General features: G+C 45.6%; 1 protein-coding gene across 1 annotated transcript; it reads left to right on the forward strand.

Annotated features, from left to right (window-relative positions):
* The first annotated feature begins 10,583 nt into the window (after window positions 1–10,583).
* On the forward strand, window positions 10,584–12,435 carry LOC123094232 (pectinesterase 3-like). Its single transcript, XM_044516285.1, has 2 exons — window positions 10,584–10,716; window positions 12,034–12,435. Exons 1-2 carry the CDS (start codon window positions 10,633–10,635, stop codon window positions 12,247–12,249), a joined length of 300 nt encoding a protein of 99 aa, XP_044372220.1. The 5' UTR covers window positions 10,584–10,632; the 3' UTR covers window positions 12,250–12,435.
* Window positions 12,436–20,527: the final 8,092 nt, after the last annotated feature.

The following is a 20,527-nucleotide window of genomic DNA, read 5'->3' on the forward strand; positions in this document are numbered from 1 at the left end:
TGGTGCGAAGTGGCTTTGGCCTATCTTCTGGTTGAACTCCAGTACCAATGTAGACGTTGCTGCTTCACTCAACTTAATTTTTGGCGCCGTCATCAAGGGCCATGCTCTGCTCAGGATGCCTCTCTTCCCCCTGCTCCGATGCCATCAAGCATCACCAACTCGATGCAAGGGGAGGAGTAGCCAGGAGGCTTCTTCTTTTGTTGATGCTGCCATGGAAGGTCTCCCTTCTCCTCCTTCTCCCTCTCTATTGTTTGATTTGGTGGTTCCATAATGCAGTTCCTCACACGCACATGTGTAGGACAGAGCCAGCTCCACCCCGGCCCCTTCGGTAGCCCCGATTCCTCTTCCACACCAGCGTGGCTGATGGTAAGCCACTGACCGGTACTCTCCTCTGCTCCCTCCGATGGTCTTGGTGCTTGCTTGTCCACAGCCATCGAGCTGTAGTAAACTCTGGGCTGGGCTGCTGGCCATTGTGTCGTCCATGGAAGGCTTCTAGGAGTTGATGGTCACATTTGCACTCATATTGGACAGGCTAGAGCCTACTACTATTGATCTTTAGTTGAGATGGTAGGTCTTGCGTTGATATTGGATTGGCATGCATCATAGGTCATGAATGATACACAGTTCAATGGCACCATTAATTCTGTTTCTAACAGTGAGCTAATTATGTTTCCATGCACAAACTAGAACAAGTTACTCCTAGAGTTGCAATGTTTAAGGTACTATCATTAATATCCTCATTCTTGTTGCATCCCTACATATTTTCTCTCTCTCAATTAATTTAGTTACTAACTTGTGTCAACAGACTAGCTACAGTCAGCCATTGATCTCATCCTTGGATGAACATTATCTTCAACTTGAGTTTTCAGAAAACGACATAACATGCATCCTCAGCCTTGTTGCATCCCCCTATATTTTCTCTCTCTCAACTAATTTAGTTAATAAATTCTATGAACAGACTAGTTACAGGCAACTGTTTTCTTCCTCTTGTGAAGTTCCACCACAGATTGTGTCTTGGGATGAATATTTCCCCCCTCTTGATCTTTATATATTATCCATGAATATGATGCTACGGGGTTGAGCCTGTGATGTCATAGTCATACTTGGCTTGCTGATCTTCCTTTCTATTTTGATCAGTGAGTTCAGCTTGCTACTATTTTAGTTATATTTTGCATCGGTGTGAGCGTCTTTTTTCTCTTTGGCTACAGGCCATTTATATTTTCTTACCATTGACCGTATTGTGGGCTATATTAGTATGTGATGCTATTTATTGTACATCAAATTCATAGTCCCTTGTACATATGGAGGTGTTATGAACATCAATAGCACATATTGTTAAATCAACAATTTTGGTTTGTGATATCTAAAGATGAGGGTGTAAGACTAGAAAATCTTTCCTATCTATCCGAAATATTTTTCATATAATTATTGCTTGAGCGTAATTATTTGGAGCGCTAAAATCTATTAATTGTTAGCTAATTTTTTCAGTTCCCTTTATTTCTGCATGAGAACTGACATAGCTTTGTTTCTTGTTTCATTCCCTGCCCAGGTTCTTTGCTTGTTCGTTGCATGTTGGTGTCGTTAGCTGGGAAGGTTAGACATGCTTTCATAGCTTGCTTTATTATTTGTGTGTGCCTGTGCTGCTGCTTGTGGGGTTATCCTTCTGATCTCATCAGAAAATAACACTATTTGGTGCTTTCGAAGGCGTATATTCATTTAGGTTCATGTGCATGTTTGTGTCATTTTCATTATTTTCAGTACCCTTTCTTGCATGGTCAAGCTATAGCTTTCGGCAGTTCTGTTGCTCCTTGTTTGCCTGGTCATTGTTTGTGTATGGTCAATCTAGTTGCTCGTACTTTCATATATGTACTTTACGATTCGCCAAAGTTTATTCACAAAGAATATGCACAAGAATGTGTACTTTGTGATTCCCAAGACCACCTACTGTTGTTTACATCTTCATGGATTTACTCTTGTTGCTCATTGATGCATGAAAGTTAATTGATCCATGTTTGCAACGTGCATTAAGCCGTCTTTCCTTATGCTTGTGCTGGAGATTTGCTTCTTGGTGCTCCTTTTGGACAAATAGAAGTCGGATGTGCCCAGTTTTCTTTCTTTCTTATTAATGATGCTTGTTTCGGTTCCCAGTGTAACACGTGGTTGCCGCTTGCGTGTGCGCAAATCAATGCCTGCTGCCGTGCTTAAGAATTTACTGCAACGCCTCTTGCTGTTGCTTTAGTATGTGTCCTTTAGAATCTGACACAACACCACTTTATTTTTACATGTGCACACAATGATTCTTGTTGCTCGTTAATACATGCAGATTAGTGAACCATATCCAGTAGATTATGTTGGGTATCCATTATCACATAAAGTGTCGTGTTCAAACCGTGCATTTGTTTGGAACAGATCATGGTCAAACCTCATACAAAACCAAGGCAGAAAGCGTCCCAACAAAGTGTTTCAAAATGGCAGGGTCTGGATAGGCGATCCCTGGTTTCTGTGTGATTTAGTGTGCACGACACACAAAGAGCAGTCTGCTGAGAACAAGCACCTTCTTAAAAGCACATTTCTGTGATGACAACACTTCTCCTTCCTTGAGCAACTTCTCCACGAGTGATTTAGTTTTCTCAACACACGAAGGCTATTCAATATCACGAGGGGTGGCATCAGTACGGCATCCCGTATCATCAATACGAGTGGTGCCGTATGACAGCTGGGGCCATGCTTCGGTAGGGCCAGAAGCCAGCGGGTGGGTCTTGCCTATGCATCACCGGCGTTGCTTCATCTCTCTCCTCCTGGTTGGCCGAGACGCTTGCGTGCGTGTGGATTGGCTAGTGTGAGTGTCAGGGGTGGAATTCTGCTACTTTATTGGCTTGTTGTGTACCCTGTCTTGATGGTGGTCCCGGTTCATGGTTTGGCCCGCGGAGCAATGGCTTGGGTATTATATCAGTTGGGTTCATCCGGGGTGCCCGCTGGTAAAGCAGTGCAGGCCTCCGTCCGTTGAGTTGAAGGGTGTGTCACGCTAGGTGAGGGTTGCACGCCACACTTCTACCCGGTTGAGAGAGGCTCCATCGGTGCGAGTGGTCCCTGTGTTGTGTGGTCCCACTTGTCGGTTAAATGGGTAAGAGCACCTGGGTTCTCTTGAAAATTACAGCGGCTGTGTGGATGGGGCTTGTCAGGGATGCTAAGTGCCACGTTCGGTGAACCAGCGGCAGTGGGTGGATGCGTGGCTCCTCGTCTCTCATTGGCTTGTTTGCATCTCGTCTTTTTCGCTCACTCTTTACATTGTTCGCATCTCGTCTCTCATTTGCTTGTTCATCTCTGGGCTGCCTGCTCGGGGAGGTAAACTCTTTCTTGCTCGTCTCTTGTTTGATAAAATGCCTTTGCGCTAACATAGTACCTTTTATTGTTTTGACATTTCTCCTGCTATTTTGTGGCTTTTTCCTTCCCATCTCGTTAGAAACAACGACCATTCTTTGCTTATGGTTCTCTGCTTCCTGCTCTGGGAAAGATAGGTTCATGTCACTGTTAGATGTCCAGGTCACTGTTTGTGCTGATCATTGGTTCTGTATGCCCGAACCAAAGCCTATTGCTTAAAATAATGTGCTTTGAAATCCAATATAGCACCTCTTACTGTTGGCACATAGTAGGAGTAATTATTGTTGCTCATTGATACGTTGGAGCTAATTAGTTGCTCACTGATACATGGAAGCTAATTTGCCAGCAAATAAAATGAAACTATGGTTACAGTGTCGAGTAAGGCCTTTGTTTCGTAGGAATCTGTGCCCCGAACTAATTTTTGCTGCTTTAAAATATGCATGTTGGTTGAAAGGAGTAATTATTCTTTGTTCATGCATGTTGCTTTTCTTGGTAGGAAGATTCCAGTAGAATAGATGATCATTGTTCCTCTGTTCCCAAACTAATTCTTGCTGCTTTAAAATAGGTCCTTTAAAATCCAACAGAACAGCTCTAGCTGTTGACATATGGAAGGATTTCTTCTTGTTGCTCACTAATATATGGAAGTTAATTAACCAACAACTAAAATGAAACTATGGTTGCATTGCCAAGTAAGTGTTTGTTTGTTGTTTACATGCATGCTGCTTTGCTTTTCATTGTTCACACATAATAGTTGGTGCTTGTTGGCATGGCTAAACAAATAGTCCCTCGGTTCCCTAATGTAAGACCTTGTAGCTATTTCAGTATTGACTTCATATGTACTAAAATGAGTGAACATATATACTAAAATGTGTCTAGACACATACAAACCAAGAAAAAGCAAAAATGTCTTATAGTAGTGAATGGAGGGAGTAGTTGATATGTGGGGCACCTTCTCCTGTTTACATATGCATGCATAGTTCTTGTTGCTCATTGACAAATGGGAATTGATTAGCTAAACATGATCTTTCTTTTTGTCCCATTTTGACTCTCTGATTCTGGTTATGTTTACTGTGTAGGTTGTTTGTCTGGCTGAGTGCTGACTTGTTTTCTGCTGCTTTGCCTGCTCGGCCTGTCATCTGCTCGGCCTGTCATCTGCTGCTTTGCCTCTGCTTGGCCTCTCTGATTCTAGCCTCTGCTCGGCCTGTTGTCTGCTGCTTTGCCTGCCAAGGTTTGTGCTTGCCCTTTCTAATTCTCTATTCATTAACCAATGTATGTCATGTAGGGCCCTAATTCCTTTTGTTTTGCAGGTCCTATTGTTATCGTCTACTGCTCTGTTGGCTCGCCAGCTGCTCGGTCTTGCCGTCGAAGTTTGTGTTCTTTGCTGAAGTTTTCAATTCCTTTTATTTCTGCATGTGAACTGACATAGCTCTGTTTCTTGTTTTGTTCCCTGTCCAGGTTCTTTGCTCGTTCGCTGCGCGTCGGTGTCGTTAGCTGACAAGGTTAGACATGCTTTCATTAGTTTGCTTTATTATTTGTGTGTGCCTGTCCTGCTGCTTGTGGGGTTATCCTTCCGATCTCATAACATTGCATGGTGCTTTCGGAGGCGTATATTCATTTAGGTTCAGCTCCATGTTTGTGTGATTTCCTTGATTTTCAGTACCCTGTCTTGCATGGTCAGGCTATAGCTTTCGACAGTTCTGTTGCTCCTTGTTTGCCTGGTCATTGTTTGTGTATGGTCAATCTAGTTGCTGGTGCTTTCATATATGTACTTTGTGATTTGCCAGAACAGCAACTGTTGTTTACCTCTGCAGAGATTTATTCTTGTTGCTCATTGATGCATGAAAGTTAAGTCCATGGTTACAACGTGCATTAAGCCGTCTTTCCTTCTGCTTGTGCTGGGGATTTGCTTGCCGTGTGCTCCTTTCGGACAAATAGAAGTCGGATGTGCATAGTTTCTGGCTTTGTTACTAATGATACTTGTTTTGTTACCCAGTGTAACATGCGATTGCCGCTTGCGTGTGCGCAATCCAATGCCTCCTGCTTTAATATTCGTGTTTAAGAATTTAGTGGTACGCCTCTTGATGTTGCTTTAGTATGGGTCTTATAGAATCCTACACAACACCACTTTCTTTTTACATGTGCGGACAATGATTATCAATGTGTGCATAGGTAGCCTTGAGGTAGCCTTGAGGCTACCTATTTTTTGTTATGAGAATTACAAATATGCGGAATTCATGATTATTATCAGCATCTGTCAATATTTTGACATGTTTCGTGTGAACCATGAATAGCTAGGCCTGAAAATGAGGCAATTTATAACTGTCCTGTCATGATATTTATTGAGAAAAGAGCTGCTAAGTTTGTATTGAGAAAAGAGCTGCTAAGTTCAAGCCGTGCATTTCTTTTGAATAGATCATGGTCAAACCTCATACAAAACCAAAGCAGAAAGTGTCCTAACAAAGTGTTTCAAAATGGCAGGATCTGGATAGGCGATCCCTTGTTTCTGTGTGATTTAGTTTGCACGACACACAAAGAGTAGTCTGCTGAGAACAAGCACCTTCTTAAATGCACATGTCTTTGATGACATCAACTTCTCCATCCTTAAGCAACTTCTCCGCGAGTGATTTAGTTTTCTCAACACCTGGAGGGCATTTAATATTACAAAGGGCGGCATCAGTACGCCTTCCTGTATCATCAATATCAGTGAGGATATATTTGCAGGTAGGATTAAATACCCTTTTGTGCTTTCCCTCGTGCTGATAGGCATGTGCTTTGTCTCTTGGTGTTTGTGTATTATTCTTTAGTTCTAGTATTAAGTAGTTCTGTCGTTGTCTAGTATTTGCTGAGTTAAGAATATGATGCTTGTGTGGTTGATGATCACATCTAATAACTCAGTGATATAGGTTGGGCCTCCCTTTTGAGCCTTGCTCTTTTTACTTGTGAACTGCAGCTATTGATCGATGTTCTTCCAACCAATTAAATCTTGTTATTGTATTGAGCTATCATTTTGTTGGAACCTGTCATATGTTTGTGCTGTGATTAGTTGGAACTTTAGTTCCCTTCTAGCACTGATTTGGTGGCTTAAGAGATGCTTTTTTGTCCCCATCCACTGTCCAAGGCTTGAATGTGCTGGCTTTTTTGCTCTCTAGAAATGACTTAGTCCTTGAACATTTGTTCGCGTCGATGGGTAATAGGCCTGAAAATAAGGCCATTTATGACCGTCCGTTCATGATATTAATTGAGAAGGAGCTGCTAGCTTGTGTTGCGTATCAGTTCTCACATATCTGTCATGTTAAAAACGTGCATTTCTTTTGAACAGGTCATATTCAAACCTTGTGCAAAACCAAGGCAGAAATCATCCCAACAAAGTGTGGCAGGATCCAGAGAGGTGATTCCTTGTTTCTGTGCGGTTTAGTTTGCTCAACACACTGGGTAGTCTTCTGAGAAAAAGCGTCTTCTTAAAAGCACATGTCTTTGCTACACCAACTTCTCCATCTATGAGCAAAGGCTGCGTCCCTGAGAAGGATTTGGTAAGCTTTTGATGTCGAATACCCACTAGATTTATTTCCTGTTTGAATTAAGCCAACCATTCTTCTAGTCTGTTTTTATGTGAGTGATCTTTTGCTCACTCTACTCTCCAGGTTATTTGTCACCAAGGGAACTTGACATGCTCAAGGGAGGTTATTTGTCACTAAGGGGACTTGACACGCTCAAGGGCCACCTGGAGATGGTTGTCAAGCGGAAGTGTCTCTCGTCGGCACTGACTTGGTGGTGGTTTCCGTGGTCTCCGATGAAGGTTGCTGGGCGGCAGCCATGGCCAACAATGCATGCACGGTCGAAGGCTCGGCTCAGCGACCGTGCTGTATGACCTCGGCTATAGTCGATTAGGTAAGTTGCTGATTTTCCTGGGTCTCGTCCTCTAGGCCTCACCTGCTCTGGGACCTTGCCTTCGAGCACTGCGTGCCGGCCATCGAGCCGTGGTTGATTCTGTGATGCTAGACAACCATGCTTTTGGCGATGATTGATTCCATGTTCACGTAGTTAATATAATTAGGGTGACAGACTTGAACTGATCTTAGTTTGGACCTATGCCCATCAGTTCATTTATAAACCAGAGCTTTGGAAGCTTGTTGTTTCAGTAGTAAAATTTGGAATCCCGTACATTTACTCCCTCTGATACTAAATATAAGTAGTTGTGGGAGTTTAGTTTACACTCCCGTAACGACTTAAATTTAGGAACAGAGGTAGTATTTGGTAAACTTTGACATGTCTTTTCAAAGTTTTCTTGCTTTCTTGCTAATGATGATTGTTTCGTTACCCAGTGTAACACATGATTGCCGCTTGTGTGTGCGCAAGCCAATGCCTGTTGCTTTAATAACCGTGAGTAAGAATTTAGTGGAACGCCTTTTGTTGTTGCTTTAGTATGTGTCCTTTAGAATCCAACACAACACAGCTTTCTTTTTACATGTTCACACAATGATTCTTGTTGCTCGTTAGTACATGCAGACTTGTGAACCATCCAATAGATGAGCCTTTGATTTCAGTGTCAAGTTGTATGTTGTTTGCTGTTTATTCATGTTATGGTTTAGTCCTAGATTATCTCTGTAAATGTTATGTTAAGGTTTGCGTCTATAGGTGCTATAGGCTTGAAAATGAGGCCATTTATGACTGTCCCTTCATGATATGAATTGAGAAAGGAGCTGCTAGCTTGTGTTGGGTATCAGTTATCACATATCTGTCATGTTAAAAACGTGCATTTCTTTTGAACAGATCATGTTCAAACCTTGTGCAAAACCAAGGCAGAAAGCGTCCCAACAAAGTGTGGCAATATGGCAGGTCTGGAGAGGTGATCCCTTGTTACTGTGTGATTTAGTTTTCTCAACACACAAGAGTAGTCTGCTGAGAACAAGCATCTTCTTATGTAGCAGATTTATTCCCTGTTTGAATTAACCCAACCAACTTCTCCATCTGTGAGAAGAGGCCGCGTCCTTGAGAAGGATTCGGTAAGCTTTTGATGTCGAATATGTAGCAGATTTATTCCCTGTTTGGATTAAGCCAACCATTCTTCTAGTCTTTTCCTGTTAATAATCTTTTGCTCACTCCTCTATTCTCCAGGTTGTTATAGGTCACCGAGGAAAGTTGACACGCTCAAGGGTCACCTGGAGATGGTCGTCAAGCTGAAGTTGCTTTCGTCGGCACTGACTTGGTGGTTGTTGTTGTGGTCCCCGACGACGGTTGCTGGGTGGCAGACATGGCCTCCAATGCGTGCACGGTCGAAGGCTCGACTCAGCGCCCGTGTTGCATGACGTTGGGTATAGTCGATTTTGTAAGTTGATGGTTACTGGGTCCTCCCCTATGCCTCACCTGCTCTAGGACCTTGCCTTCGAGCACTGCATGTCGGCCATTGAGCCATGGTTGATTCTGTGATGCTAGACTGCCATGCTTTTGGCGATGATTGCCTTCCAGCTATGACTGCTTGGTTCCATGTCCACGTAGCATTATACATATGTTGTTGCTGCAGTTTCCATGACAAACTTGCAGTGATCTTAGTTTGGACCTATGCCCATCAGTTCATTTGTGAACCAGAGCTTTGGAAGCTTGATGTTTGAGTAGTAAACTTTGAAATTCGCTACATATATTTTGTAAACTTTGACATCTCTTTTTCAAGTCCAACTCTGGCTGTTTTGTCTTGTCTTGTTTCATTGCCAACATGGTTTAGGTTCATGTTGTAACAGTCAAGAGCAAGTTGGTAGCAACATTAGGTTTAAGTAAATCTGTGTGTTGTGCAAGTGTCAGTATTCTAGCAGCTCATATGGAATTCTCTGTGATTTGTTCTTTCTAATTTTGTTTCGCCCTTTTTTCAGGTTATTCGATTGGAGGTGACTCTTGGAAGGAGGTTACTCATTGAGATTGATAATCCAAAAGTGGCAAGAGGGCAGGAGAGGAAGAGATAGCCTAGATTTGGAGGCACTAGATAAAATGGCTAGGCGAGTTATTTGCCGGCTGCGGAATTAGTGTTGGAGGCTGATGTCCTTTTTTATTTGTGTGTGATTTCTCTACTTTCTTGTCCTGGTGGCTACTTGAGCTAGCTATGTATGTACGTACGAACAATGCATGTTGTGAATGAAAAAAAAATGAAATAAAATTCTTCGCTTTTGTTGATTCATTTTTGGCTGAGTGCAAATGGCTGGCTAGATGGCATGCTTAATTTCCTTTTCCATTCTCTGCTGAGCCCTGAGGCACTTATTCTTGCCCTTGTGTACACGTTGCTGCGATGTAGTAAATGGGAAAAGGCATTCCTGTGGCAGCAACTTATTTGTGTCCGTTATTTCCATTTCATATGGCAGCAATCTTTGTTTTATCATCCTTCTCAAATTGAATGTCCAAATAATCAAATGTGAGCATGGCCTCATGATTTGCTTAGATTATATATACTATAGCTAATACTCAAATCTTATTGGCCAATCTGCCTCTCTAAATCTACACAGAAACTTCTCTAAATACACATAGAAATGCCTGAGCCAAACTGTGTGCATATACCAGCAGTAGACACAAATGAAGAAGGAAAGAAACGTTGGTGGTTCAAATATGAATATATGCCAGCAGCAGATACAATGGAGAAAGAAAAAAAGAAAGAAAGAAAGATTGGTGGTTCAAATATAAATATATGCCAGTAGCAAATACAATGGAGAAAGAAAGATCGGATTGGTGGTTCAAATGTAAATATATTCCAGATGAAAGAAAGATTGGTGGTTAAAATATAAATATATCCCAGCAGTAATGCAATGGAGATGAGAAAGAAAGCACGAGAGAAGATCTGGCAACAAAACAACCAAGCAGCAGTAAAAGGAAACCGATTGCGTAGTTTTAGGGAATCCCACGGGCCAGATCCAGCTGCTGCTGATTACAAGGAAGGAAGGGAAACAATAAAACGTCTGGCCGTGCACCTTTCAAGGAGCCGACGTTAATTCTCTCCAAAACCAACATAGCTGGCTCCATTACTCCCTCCCTCCCTCCCTGCATCTCGTTCGTCCATGCGCGATGTGATCCAATCCATCTATTGGCTCTCGCTCGCCTCACGCGGATCGGGCTCCCATCCGTCGCCTCACGCGCCGCTCCTATCGATGTCTCTCTATAAATGGCCTCCTCTCCATCCAATCCCTCCCACTTTGCTCCTCTTCTCTCCTCGGTCCAATGCCAAGCACAGCCTGCCCGATCCATCCATCTGCTTCCATTTATCCATGGAGACACATGGTTTGCAATTTGGCAGAGGGAACCCCTCCAAGCAGATCCCCTCCCTCCATTCTTCTCCATGGGCTACGTACTACTCATCAGGTACTTACTGATTTTTCTTCACAAGTTGTTATTAGTGTTGCAATCCCAAGCTTAGTAAGTCTCCCTTGGGTTTGTTGATTTCCTTCTCTAGATGCCTGCATATCTGATTGAAGTCTAGTTCAGGAATGGCCGACGATGTTTCAGTTGATAAAACCATCTCCCTTCTCACTGAGAGAATAAAACCTGGATACCTGTTTCATTTGGCTTCTGCTTTATATATGTTGAATTTCTATGTTTTATATATGTTCAATTTTTATGCTTCCGAGTAAACTTGGGGTACTTGTCATGAACAGAACAACCCATGTTCTGCTTTTCTTTCAGAAGCTAGTGACTGAATATGGCATAACTGAGAAATAGATAGTCACCTCTCTGAATATGTGCTGGTTTGACTATGCGAACATGGGGACTTTTATCATGCACACTGTGTCCTCTTTACCATTTAAATGCTTCGGCCCCTTGCTTATGGTGTGAACTTTTGCCGCTGTTATTGAATTGTGTCAAGGCAAAGCACCAATTTCTGCTCCCACCATGTAATTTGAGTCATGCATTTTTTTTAATGAGTGATGACATATATAGCAGCGTACAAGTAATCTCTTTATGTGTCTTGGAGATTATACATGCATTCTAGTCTAATGGATACTGTAGGATTATATAGGTTAATATTGGCTAGGAACGTGCTTATGTTGTTTGGATTTAAAACTTTGTAGAACGTAGCAATCAATATGTGGGAGAAGAAAAAGTCTTACCAGACATGTTTTTGATTTGACGGTTTCACTCTTCTGACATGTACAATCTTGGTTTGCATTTTCTGTCATTATATTATATATAGCTTTGAAGAAAAGAAACCCTGATATATCGAAGATACATTTTAATTTTGCCTTTCCGGATTTCCTAAAAGACACCGAGGTCCCTGTTTGTCAGTGGGATCCCATAACAAAAACATCGATTTGGCGAGAGGAGAAAGGTGATTCTGCTCAAGTAGAGAAGGTTTCGAGAAAGGCACCGCTCAAAAGGAAATAGAAAGGCGTAGGAATAAAATGAACGAAGAAAGAAGACGCCCGGCCGCGGTGGAGTAGTTGTAATTTGTAATGGTCTCCCTTCCATGTGAAATACGAAATACAAGAAGACTTGTGATTCTTCTCAACGCGTTATGCTGCCGAAATTTCTAGCGAAATTTCCCCCGACTTCAGGGTGTCGGCTGTAAAATGGTAGGCCCTTGTTTGTATAAAAATGAAAACTTTAGGGTGACGGCTACAAAAATCAAATGGCATCAGTTCTTCTTTAAAACTTTAATGTGAAATGTTCTTTTTTTTCCAGCTCCTGACGGCGTCCCCACCTGTGGATGTCGTGGTTGCCAAAGATGGTAGCGGGGATCATGACACCATCAGTGCGGCTGTGGCGGCAGCACCGCCAGGGGGTTCAAGGTACATCATCCACATCAAGGAAGGACTGTATCAGGAGAAGGTTGAAGTGCTCCAACGGAGCAATGTCATGCTCATCGGAGATGGAGCTGCTCGAACAGAGATTATTTAATTTTGTTAGTGTGATTTTTGTTGTAGGCGTTCCCCCCTTTTTATCTTGTACTACCTTTGTTCATTCTCCTTTTATAAGACATTTTAGACATCCACTATATATGAAAACAAAAGGAGGGAGTAGTATATATATATCTGTAAATTTCACATGCACTTGTTCTGCATAATATAATTGGAAAACAATTTCACCCGCGCATGAGTGAATGCATGCTTGAGGTAACTAAATGGTGCGCTGCTGCATGCAGGCGCACAACGGAAAGGCATCATCATTCGAGACTTGACCATCGAAAACACAGCGGGGCCGGAAGCAAAACAAGCCGTGGCCCTTCTGTCCAACTCCAACAAATCCGTATTTTACCGCTGCCAGATCCTGGGTTTCCAGGACACCTTGCTAGCCGAGAACTTTCTGCAGTTCTACAAGGAATGTGAAATCGCGGGGACGGTGGACTTCATCTGGGGGGCTGCCGCTGCTGTGTTCCAAGATTGTGTCCTTGTCGCGCGCCGCCCGGGCATCATGCAGCAGAATGTGTTGACTGGCCAGGGACGCAACGGAGTCGACAATGCCTCGGGGTTCACGTTTCAGGGATGCAACGCGAGGACCTCCGCGGCGTCGAGACGTATCTCGGGCGCCCATGGCAGCCGTATGCCCGGGTAATCTTCATCCACTGCCACATGGACGCCATAGTGCACCCCTTATGGACAGGGTGGTTGCCCTGGAACAATAACGTCACTGCCACGCGCACTGTCTTCTTCGCCGAGTTCGAGAACCAGGGTCCTGGAGCCGACGTGCGCGGGCGCGTCAACTGGGCTGGCTTCCACAACATAAAAAAGGCGTCCAAGGCGGCCAAGTTTACTGTGAACAACTTCATCGATGGCGGCGCCTGGCTGCCGGAGACCGGCGTCCCGTACAAGGGGGGGGCTTTGATGATATATAAGTCCCCTAAATCCTGTTTATGTATGTGCTCTCTACCCTCGCATCGGAGTACGTGCGATATATAGATCGATCGGGTCAAGAGATCCACCCGCGATCGTACCGAATATGTATACCAGGACCATGAGGACGCGTGACGTCCTGCTGTGTGTGGAAGGAGAACCACCATATATTCTAAGTGTGTGTGGGTGTGTCTCTCTGATCCTCAACACATACGGATCCTGTAATAATATATTTTGCGCGTGGTGTGTTCTGTTTGTATCCCTCCTCTCCAGCTCTATAATTTCTGCTCAGCATTAAAAGTGATCTATACTACTAATCTTGCCAACGACATGCATTGCATAGTTTGAATCAAAATAAAATCGTTTTGGACCGAATAAAATTGCATAGTTTATTACCAGCCAAATAAAAATAAAAAAAGCTCTCACATAGTTTTACAAACGAATAAAAAATAAATATGCATCTATTGGTTGCCAACATGAGCCCACATATGCTCAACCCAATCATTTTGCAGTTGCACGTGAGTTTCCCAATCACGCATGTCTTCATGAAATTGGGTAAACTGTTCAAACGTTGCCGCTACTCCATGCTCAGGCACAACATTCTCACCCTGAAACTGAAACCCTTGATCATACAGACATTCTGGGCGCTCGTCTTCTACGATCATATTATGCATGATCACACAAGCAGTCATCACCTCCCACAGTTTTCGCGTGCTCCAGGTATTAGCAGGATACCGAACGATGCCCCATCGAGATTGCAAAACACCAAAGGCACGCTCGACATCCTTCCTAGCACTCTCTTGCTCTTGGGAAAATCTTTTCCTCTTCTCTCCGACAGGGTTGGGTATTGTCTTCACAATAGTGGTCCACTGAGGATAGATACCGTCGCCCAGATAGTATCCTTTGTCGTAGGTGTGGCCGTTGACAGTAAAGTTCACCGGTGGGCTGTTGCCTTCGGCAAGCCTAGCAAACACAGGCGAGCGCTGAAGCACGTTGATATCATTGTGTGATCCGACCATGCCAAAGAAAGAGTGCCAGATCCAGAGATCTTTAGACGCCACGACCTCAAGTATGACAGTTCTTTCACTCCCAATGCATGCAGTCTATACTACCAAGCATCCCTGGGAAGCCCCTGCTGGCATTCATCGCCAACAAACTGGCTGTATCTTCAGCAGTCGGCTCTCTCAAGTACTCAGGGCCAAACACAACAATAACAGCCTTGCAGAACTTATATAGGGACTCTAGGCAAGTAGACTCGCTCATACGGACGTACTCGTCAACGAGATAACCGGGCACTCCGTATGCAAGTATTCGGATGGCGGCAATGCATTTCTGATAAGAGAAAAAACCAATCTTGCCAACGGCATCCTCTTTGCACTCGAAATAGTCATCATAGCCGACCACCCCCTGTTTAATACGGTTAAAAACATGCCTACTCATACGGAAACGACGGCGGAATTTCTGATGTTTGAACAACGAGTTTGTTGTATCAAAGTAGTCCATTCAAAGAAGGAAATGCCCGCTCTCTCGGTTGCGATTCAACGCCGGAAGGTGGCCCGGAATGGAGCCAAGGAACAATGGCCACTGGTTGTTGAGGTGGTGATGGACCAACACGGCAGCGAATATCTCCTCCTCGTCATAGGAGGACGAATCGTCGGAGTCGCAAAGAAAATTGTGAAAAAAGAACTCGTCGGCGGAGTCCATTTTGTACCTTGGCAAACCGTCGAACAGCTTGCAGGCGTCGGCAAAGGAGACGGCCGGTGAAGGGAGTCGCAGCACGCACGGACCAGCTAGCTGTCCTGCCGGCGTTCGACGAGTGTGCCGCCGTCCGACGAGCGTGCCGCCGTCCGACGAGCGTGCCGCCGTCCGACGAGCGTGTCGGTGAGGATCTGGCTGGGCGGCAAGGCGACTTCTTGGTCGGGGTGGCTGTGTGGTGGGGGGCGCGGGGGATGGGAAGCATTCGGCTCCCCGGCGGCAAGACGGTGGTGGCGGGCGACGTGGGAGTGGGCGGCGTAGCTGCACGGATGTGGAGGCCCTGGCAGCTGGCCGAGTCGCCGGCAAAAATGGGCAGCGGCGTCGGCGACGAAGGAGGAGGGCGAGGGTTGTTGTTGGATGGGGAGGGCAATGTGGCACAGACCAGCGGGCCCGAGGGAAGGACAGAGTGACCGTACGCGTGTCCGTCGTGTGTCCGCGCCGACGCAAATCCGGCTCAAAATTAGACCGGAAATGGGTCGCCAGCGGACAAAAAGCGGACGCGCATCCGTTTGGGTTGGCGTGTTGGGCTGCCTTTTGTATCCGCGCCGACCCAAACGGACGGGGCGGACGAAATGGGTCGCCCCGTTGGAGTTGCTCTAACCCACTTAATTGTATCTAAGAGCACATATTACTTTGGTGGTCTGCCATCCAAATGAATGGACGAGATTAAATGTTCTGCCAGTCTGCCACCAACGTACGATCTCCACGCATACCGACTAATCTGCTCACGACCTCATAGTGTTTGTCCCTCTTCATTTGTTACTAGATCGTGAATGGCGCGCGTTGCTGCGCCCGTGTATTAGGAATTTTGGATGAAATCGATTTGCATTTTTTTTTGTAAAAACATGTATTTTGCTTTTTATATATTTTTAGGATGTTATGGGCCACGTAATAGAATTTTCTTTTTTTCTTGGGTTGTTGTGGGCCTTTTTTGTTTGTGAAGTGCACACGCAGTCACATCAATAGACCATGGATCACCTCAAAAAAATAATAGACCATGGTTTTCTCAAAAAAAAAAGACCATGATGAGGCTCCCGTGGTCTTAATTCTCCCATAGAAGCTAGAGGCGGCATGTTAATGAAATATTATATGCTTATCAATGGGTGGCAATAATAAAGTGCTTATGGCTTTTCAGTTTTCATTCTTGATTACGTATTTGTAACTGATGAGTAAAAAACTTCTTTTAAAGTATTATGTAATGACCACTTGTTTTCTCGAACCCAAAGGAAGCAGAAAGGTGTGCGTGGTTGTCCCTGTCCCGCACCACAAAGCACGGTGCGGAGGCCCAGCTTGTCCTTGTCTCCGACATCATCACTGAGGAAGGAGTCCCAGCCGTCGTCGCTCGAGCCATCAGAGTGACTGCTGATGTTGGACATTATCGCCGACGCTCGGGAGTTGACGGATTGGAGCGAAGCAGAGCAGAGTGAAAGGAGGCCAGGGTTTGCTTTAGATGGGAATTTTGTGGGACCAGACGTGCCCGGGCGCGTCAACGAGCTTCAAGGTCTTCATCATATATATCATCCTAGCCAGTAGCTTCACGTACGTACCACACATGCATGCATAAAGAAAAAGAACTTCTTTGCATGCGTGCATGCACGTCACCCACCGAGCTCCTGACGCGATGATGAGCTTCAAGCCTGCTTCAACGTTCACGATGCCATGTAATCATTTTTTTGTTGCAAAGACATAAAATCTATTATAAAAGATTCATCGAAAGTATCAAAAACATCTCAAACATAATAAATATAACATCGGGTCCATGGACCACCAAACGACAATTGACGTCGGCGGGACGAACCGTGGGCGCGCCCCTGCCACCGCTCTCATACTAGAGCCGCCCTGACCTTATCGGTGACAGTCGAAAAGTCTTTGATTCGGAGCTGCCCGCACGAAGCAACGGCCGAAGGTGGAGGAGGCCGACGGACGGGCCGGGCGCCGCCAATTGAGCTGCCCTCGCAGATCCGTGCGCGGGCGCCGCCGCACCTAAACCGGAGCTGCCGTCAGAGTTGCTGCACGTGGTCACACGTGCTCGGGAGAAATGAAACGGGTTGGAGCAAAAGGAAACGGATCGGAGTGAAATGAGGCTAGGATTTGCTCTGCATGGGGATCTTATGGAGTCGACGTCTTGAAGGTCTTCATCATATCATCATAGCTAGGAGTAGTATAGCTAGTAGCTTCACGTACCACACAATACATGCATGCATAAAATGAAAAACTTGTTTTCATGCACGTCGTCGGCCTCCGAACCAACCCTCGCTGAGTGCGTGCATGCGTTTTATTCCATCTCCATCCACCATGGCCAGCCCGTGCATGGATATATAGCTCAACACCAAGCATCTTGCGGTTACACTTTGCCGTCCGCGTCCAAATTGCTGCACTGCACTCAATTCCATCTGCATCGGCCAGGGATCGATGATAGATCGAGTAGATAGGCCAGCTACTTCGAGCCGGCGTCATACCGCGAAACACGACCCATCCGCCGTCCTCCCCGGATGTGCTACGTACCACGACCGGGCTATCTTGCCATGCACGAACGGATTGAATGTGCACAACCCGTTTCTATCTTTTTGGGAGCAGGCGATGCAAAGTTTTTATTTTTTTGGGAGTCATCGACAACATCATATGTCATTCCCTTAGTAAACATCTTTTTTTGCAAAGACATAGAATATACTACAAAAGATTCATCGGAAGTACCAAAGCATCTTAAACACAATAAAATATAACATTGGGTCCAGTGGCGGAGCCAGAAACTAGGAACGCCCCAGGCAAACTACTAGCTACAGTAATAAACAGTATAAAACTAGCTACAATACACAAAGGAACACAGCCTCACGCCCCAGGCCACCGCCTGGGCAGTCTGGGGCTTGTCTCCGCCGGCAGGATGAACTGCGGGCGCGGCCCTGCCGCCACTCTCATACTAGAGCCCCCTAACCTTATCGATAACAGTCGAAAAGTCTTCGTGCATGTGCCCCTAAGGACGAGCACCCTAGACCCACAACCATCGACGTCGCCGTTTTTCTCCTAGGATGGATCTGAAGAACCTGATCTCAAATCTCGCCATTGTATATATATGCATGGTGAGAAACCTTAACCTCATGCGCCCCGAGGAGCTCATAGAAAACCTAACCTCATGGTTGACCAGAGAAGGATCGTAGGCCCGAAGGACTGACTCGAATAAGAAATGCGGCCATCGTACGAGTGACGCCCCTGCGAGGACTAAATGCCTGCCTATCTATTAACCGGAGCCAAGGCACCAGGATTCAAGTGGCCACCGCCGTCCGGAGATAGTCGTGTCAAGCGAAGCCTAGCCAAGCAAACATGAAACAAATCTTATAATCGTTTCTAGTTTTTCTTTTTACCGGCTGTCCTGGTGTTCTCATGAAAAGAATTGCCATGTACATTGAAGGCACAAAATAAACAGTGTTCAATAACTAGCATTTCTCAAAATCATATATACTACTAGTAAGCCGGATTTAAGACAAGTCGTTATGTGATGTGTGGTGTTGGGTTGGGCGTGTCTATTCACTTCCATAGTATGTTCATTAGTGTCGATTGCTACTCACCTGACCCAAAGAGATGGCTCAGTAGACAACACAAAGCTTCGAGAGCGCGACACGGTAGATGGATTGGTTGGACGTCCTTGCGGACAAGGTGGTCGGTGTTGGGGTATTGTAGCCTCAAGGGCCACTCCGATGAGACGCACTTGGTGTATGAGAGAAAATAAAATACTCCCTCCTTCTCATAATATAATAGTGTTTTTGGCACTAGTGTGGTGTAAAAAAAATGCTCTTATATTACGGGACGAAGGAAGTAGATGGTAACACACTGGTGAGTGGGTCTCACGTGAAAAAAAAACCGAGCTAGAGGTTGCAGGTACAAAAACTAGCCAAATACCCATGCGTTGTCCGTGTACAAAGATACATTAACGCGAGACGTCGGTGAAACATCATCAATTGCTATTCACGGTGGGTACGTCACATGTGACCGGTTTAAGAACGTGTTTCTGCGATGACCATACATCATGTTTATTATCTATCGCAATGATTGGGTATGGCTGTTTTTTGTAACGGATTTTGTGATAACCAATCAAGGCACTTTAGGCCGGGGTGATGGAGATGGTGAAAGGATTGACGGGTTTTATTTAGTAAGTAGCGTGATCCGCGTGACATGGGGCATCTGTCGTCGGATCAAGAAAGGATGGACGGCTGAGATTGACGCCATGAGGGCAATCCGTGGGAGGACCGGGTTAACCAATCAGCGCTCACTTCCCGGTCTTTCGCGAATAATTTGGATGGCGCGCGCGCTCACGGAGACAAATGAATCTTATCCAACCAACGGAGGCCCAAACCACCCACAGACCCAATCTCTTCCTCCTCTCGCGACTCGCTCTGCGCCGCCGCTTCCGATTCCCTTCCCTCAACCACAACCCCGCCGCCGCCGGCGGCGGCGGCGAGGGCGACGGCCTCCTCACCCACACCCGGGCCTGTCTCCCATCGGCGCTGCCGCCCTACCCTCTCCCCTTCTCGATCTGGATCCCGATCCGGTCATGCGGCGTGCAGATCCGCCACTGCGTACTCCTCCACCCACCCAACCGACGCCGACGACCACCCGTCGTCCTCCTCCTCCACGACCACGCAGCGGTAGAGCTCCCACCCAGCCATGGAAGCCCCCTCCTTCCGCGCGCCGAAACCCTAGTCGACCGAGCATGGGACCTCGCCATGGAGTGGTACGGCATCAATCCCCTCGCCACCTTCTCTTTCTTCTTCCTGTTTTCTTCATCACCTCTCGCATCTGATGCGTGCGTTCCATCTGTACGTGCAGTTTGGGGGCTATGGAGGAGAGGGAGATGCTCCCGTCCGATCTGGGGAAGGAGGATGCCCACCATTACCAGGCTGCTCAACCTCACCACCGTGATTATCTTGCCAAGGTGACCTCTTTCTCCCGCTCCCCCACTATTGGTTTCGATTCAGGCTCCTCTGCCCTTCCTGATGCGGTTGGATTCCTTAGGCACGCAGGCCACCATGCGGTGGATTCTTCGTCCTGAGATTAAAACATTCATCCTGCGATTGCTGGTGTGACTGCCGTCGTGAGCCCTGGCCTGAATAGCTTCGTCAGGAAGAAGAAAACTGAGAGAGAAGAGACAGACTTGAAATTTCAGAAATGTTCAGTTTGCCCACTTCACAATGTTTAGTCATTTTCAGTAGCTTGTGCAATGTTCTGGTCTGGCGAATGATTTTAGACGTGCAAAAGGGCAGTAGGTTTTTCGGCATGGTCTTGGCATAAATATTGATCGTCAAACAGTTCTGGGTGTCGCATCATATGCTATTAATGTCATTCTGCCACCAACAAATTACTCACCTGACATTTTTGCTCTGTGAATGAAATACAAAGGCAACATTTATGTTTTATTGCCTGCAATTCCTATTCATGTTCTAGGCTTGGTTGAGTTCTGCTTTATTTTCTAAGAAATTATGTGTTGGGTTTGGCACCGAGCTACTGCATTGTTTGGACTTGGCACTTGGTTTCGTCGCTGCTAAGCTATTGCAAGTGATTCTGTTTATTTGTGCCTTACAAGTAAGTGCTCAACTGAT

Source organism: Triticum aestivum, chromosome 4B (assembly GCF_018294505.1).
Source record: "Triticum aestivum cultivar Chinese Spring chromosome 4B, IWGSC CS RefSeq v2.1, whole genome shotgun sequence".
NCBI lineage: Eukaryota > Viridiplantae > Streptophyta > Magnoliopsida > Poales > Poaceae > Triticum > Triticum aestivum.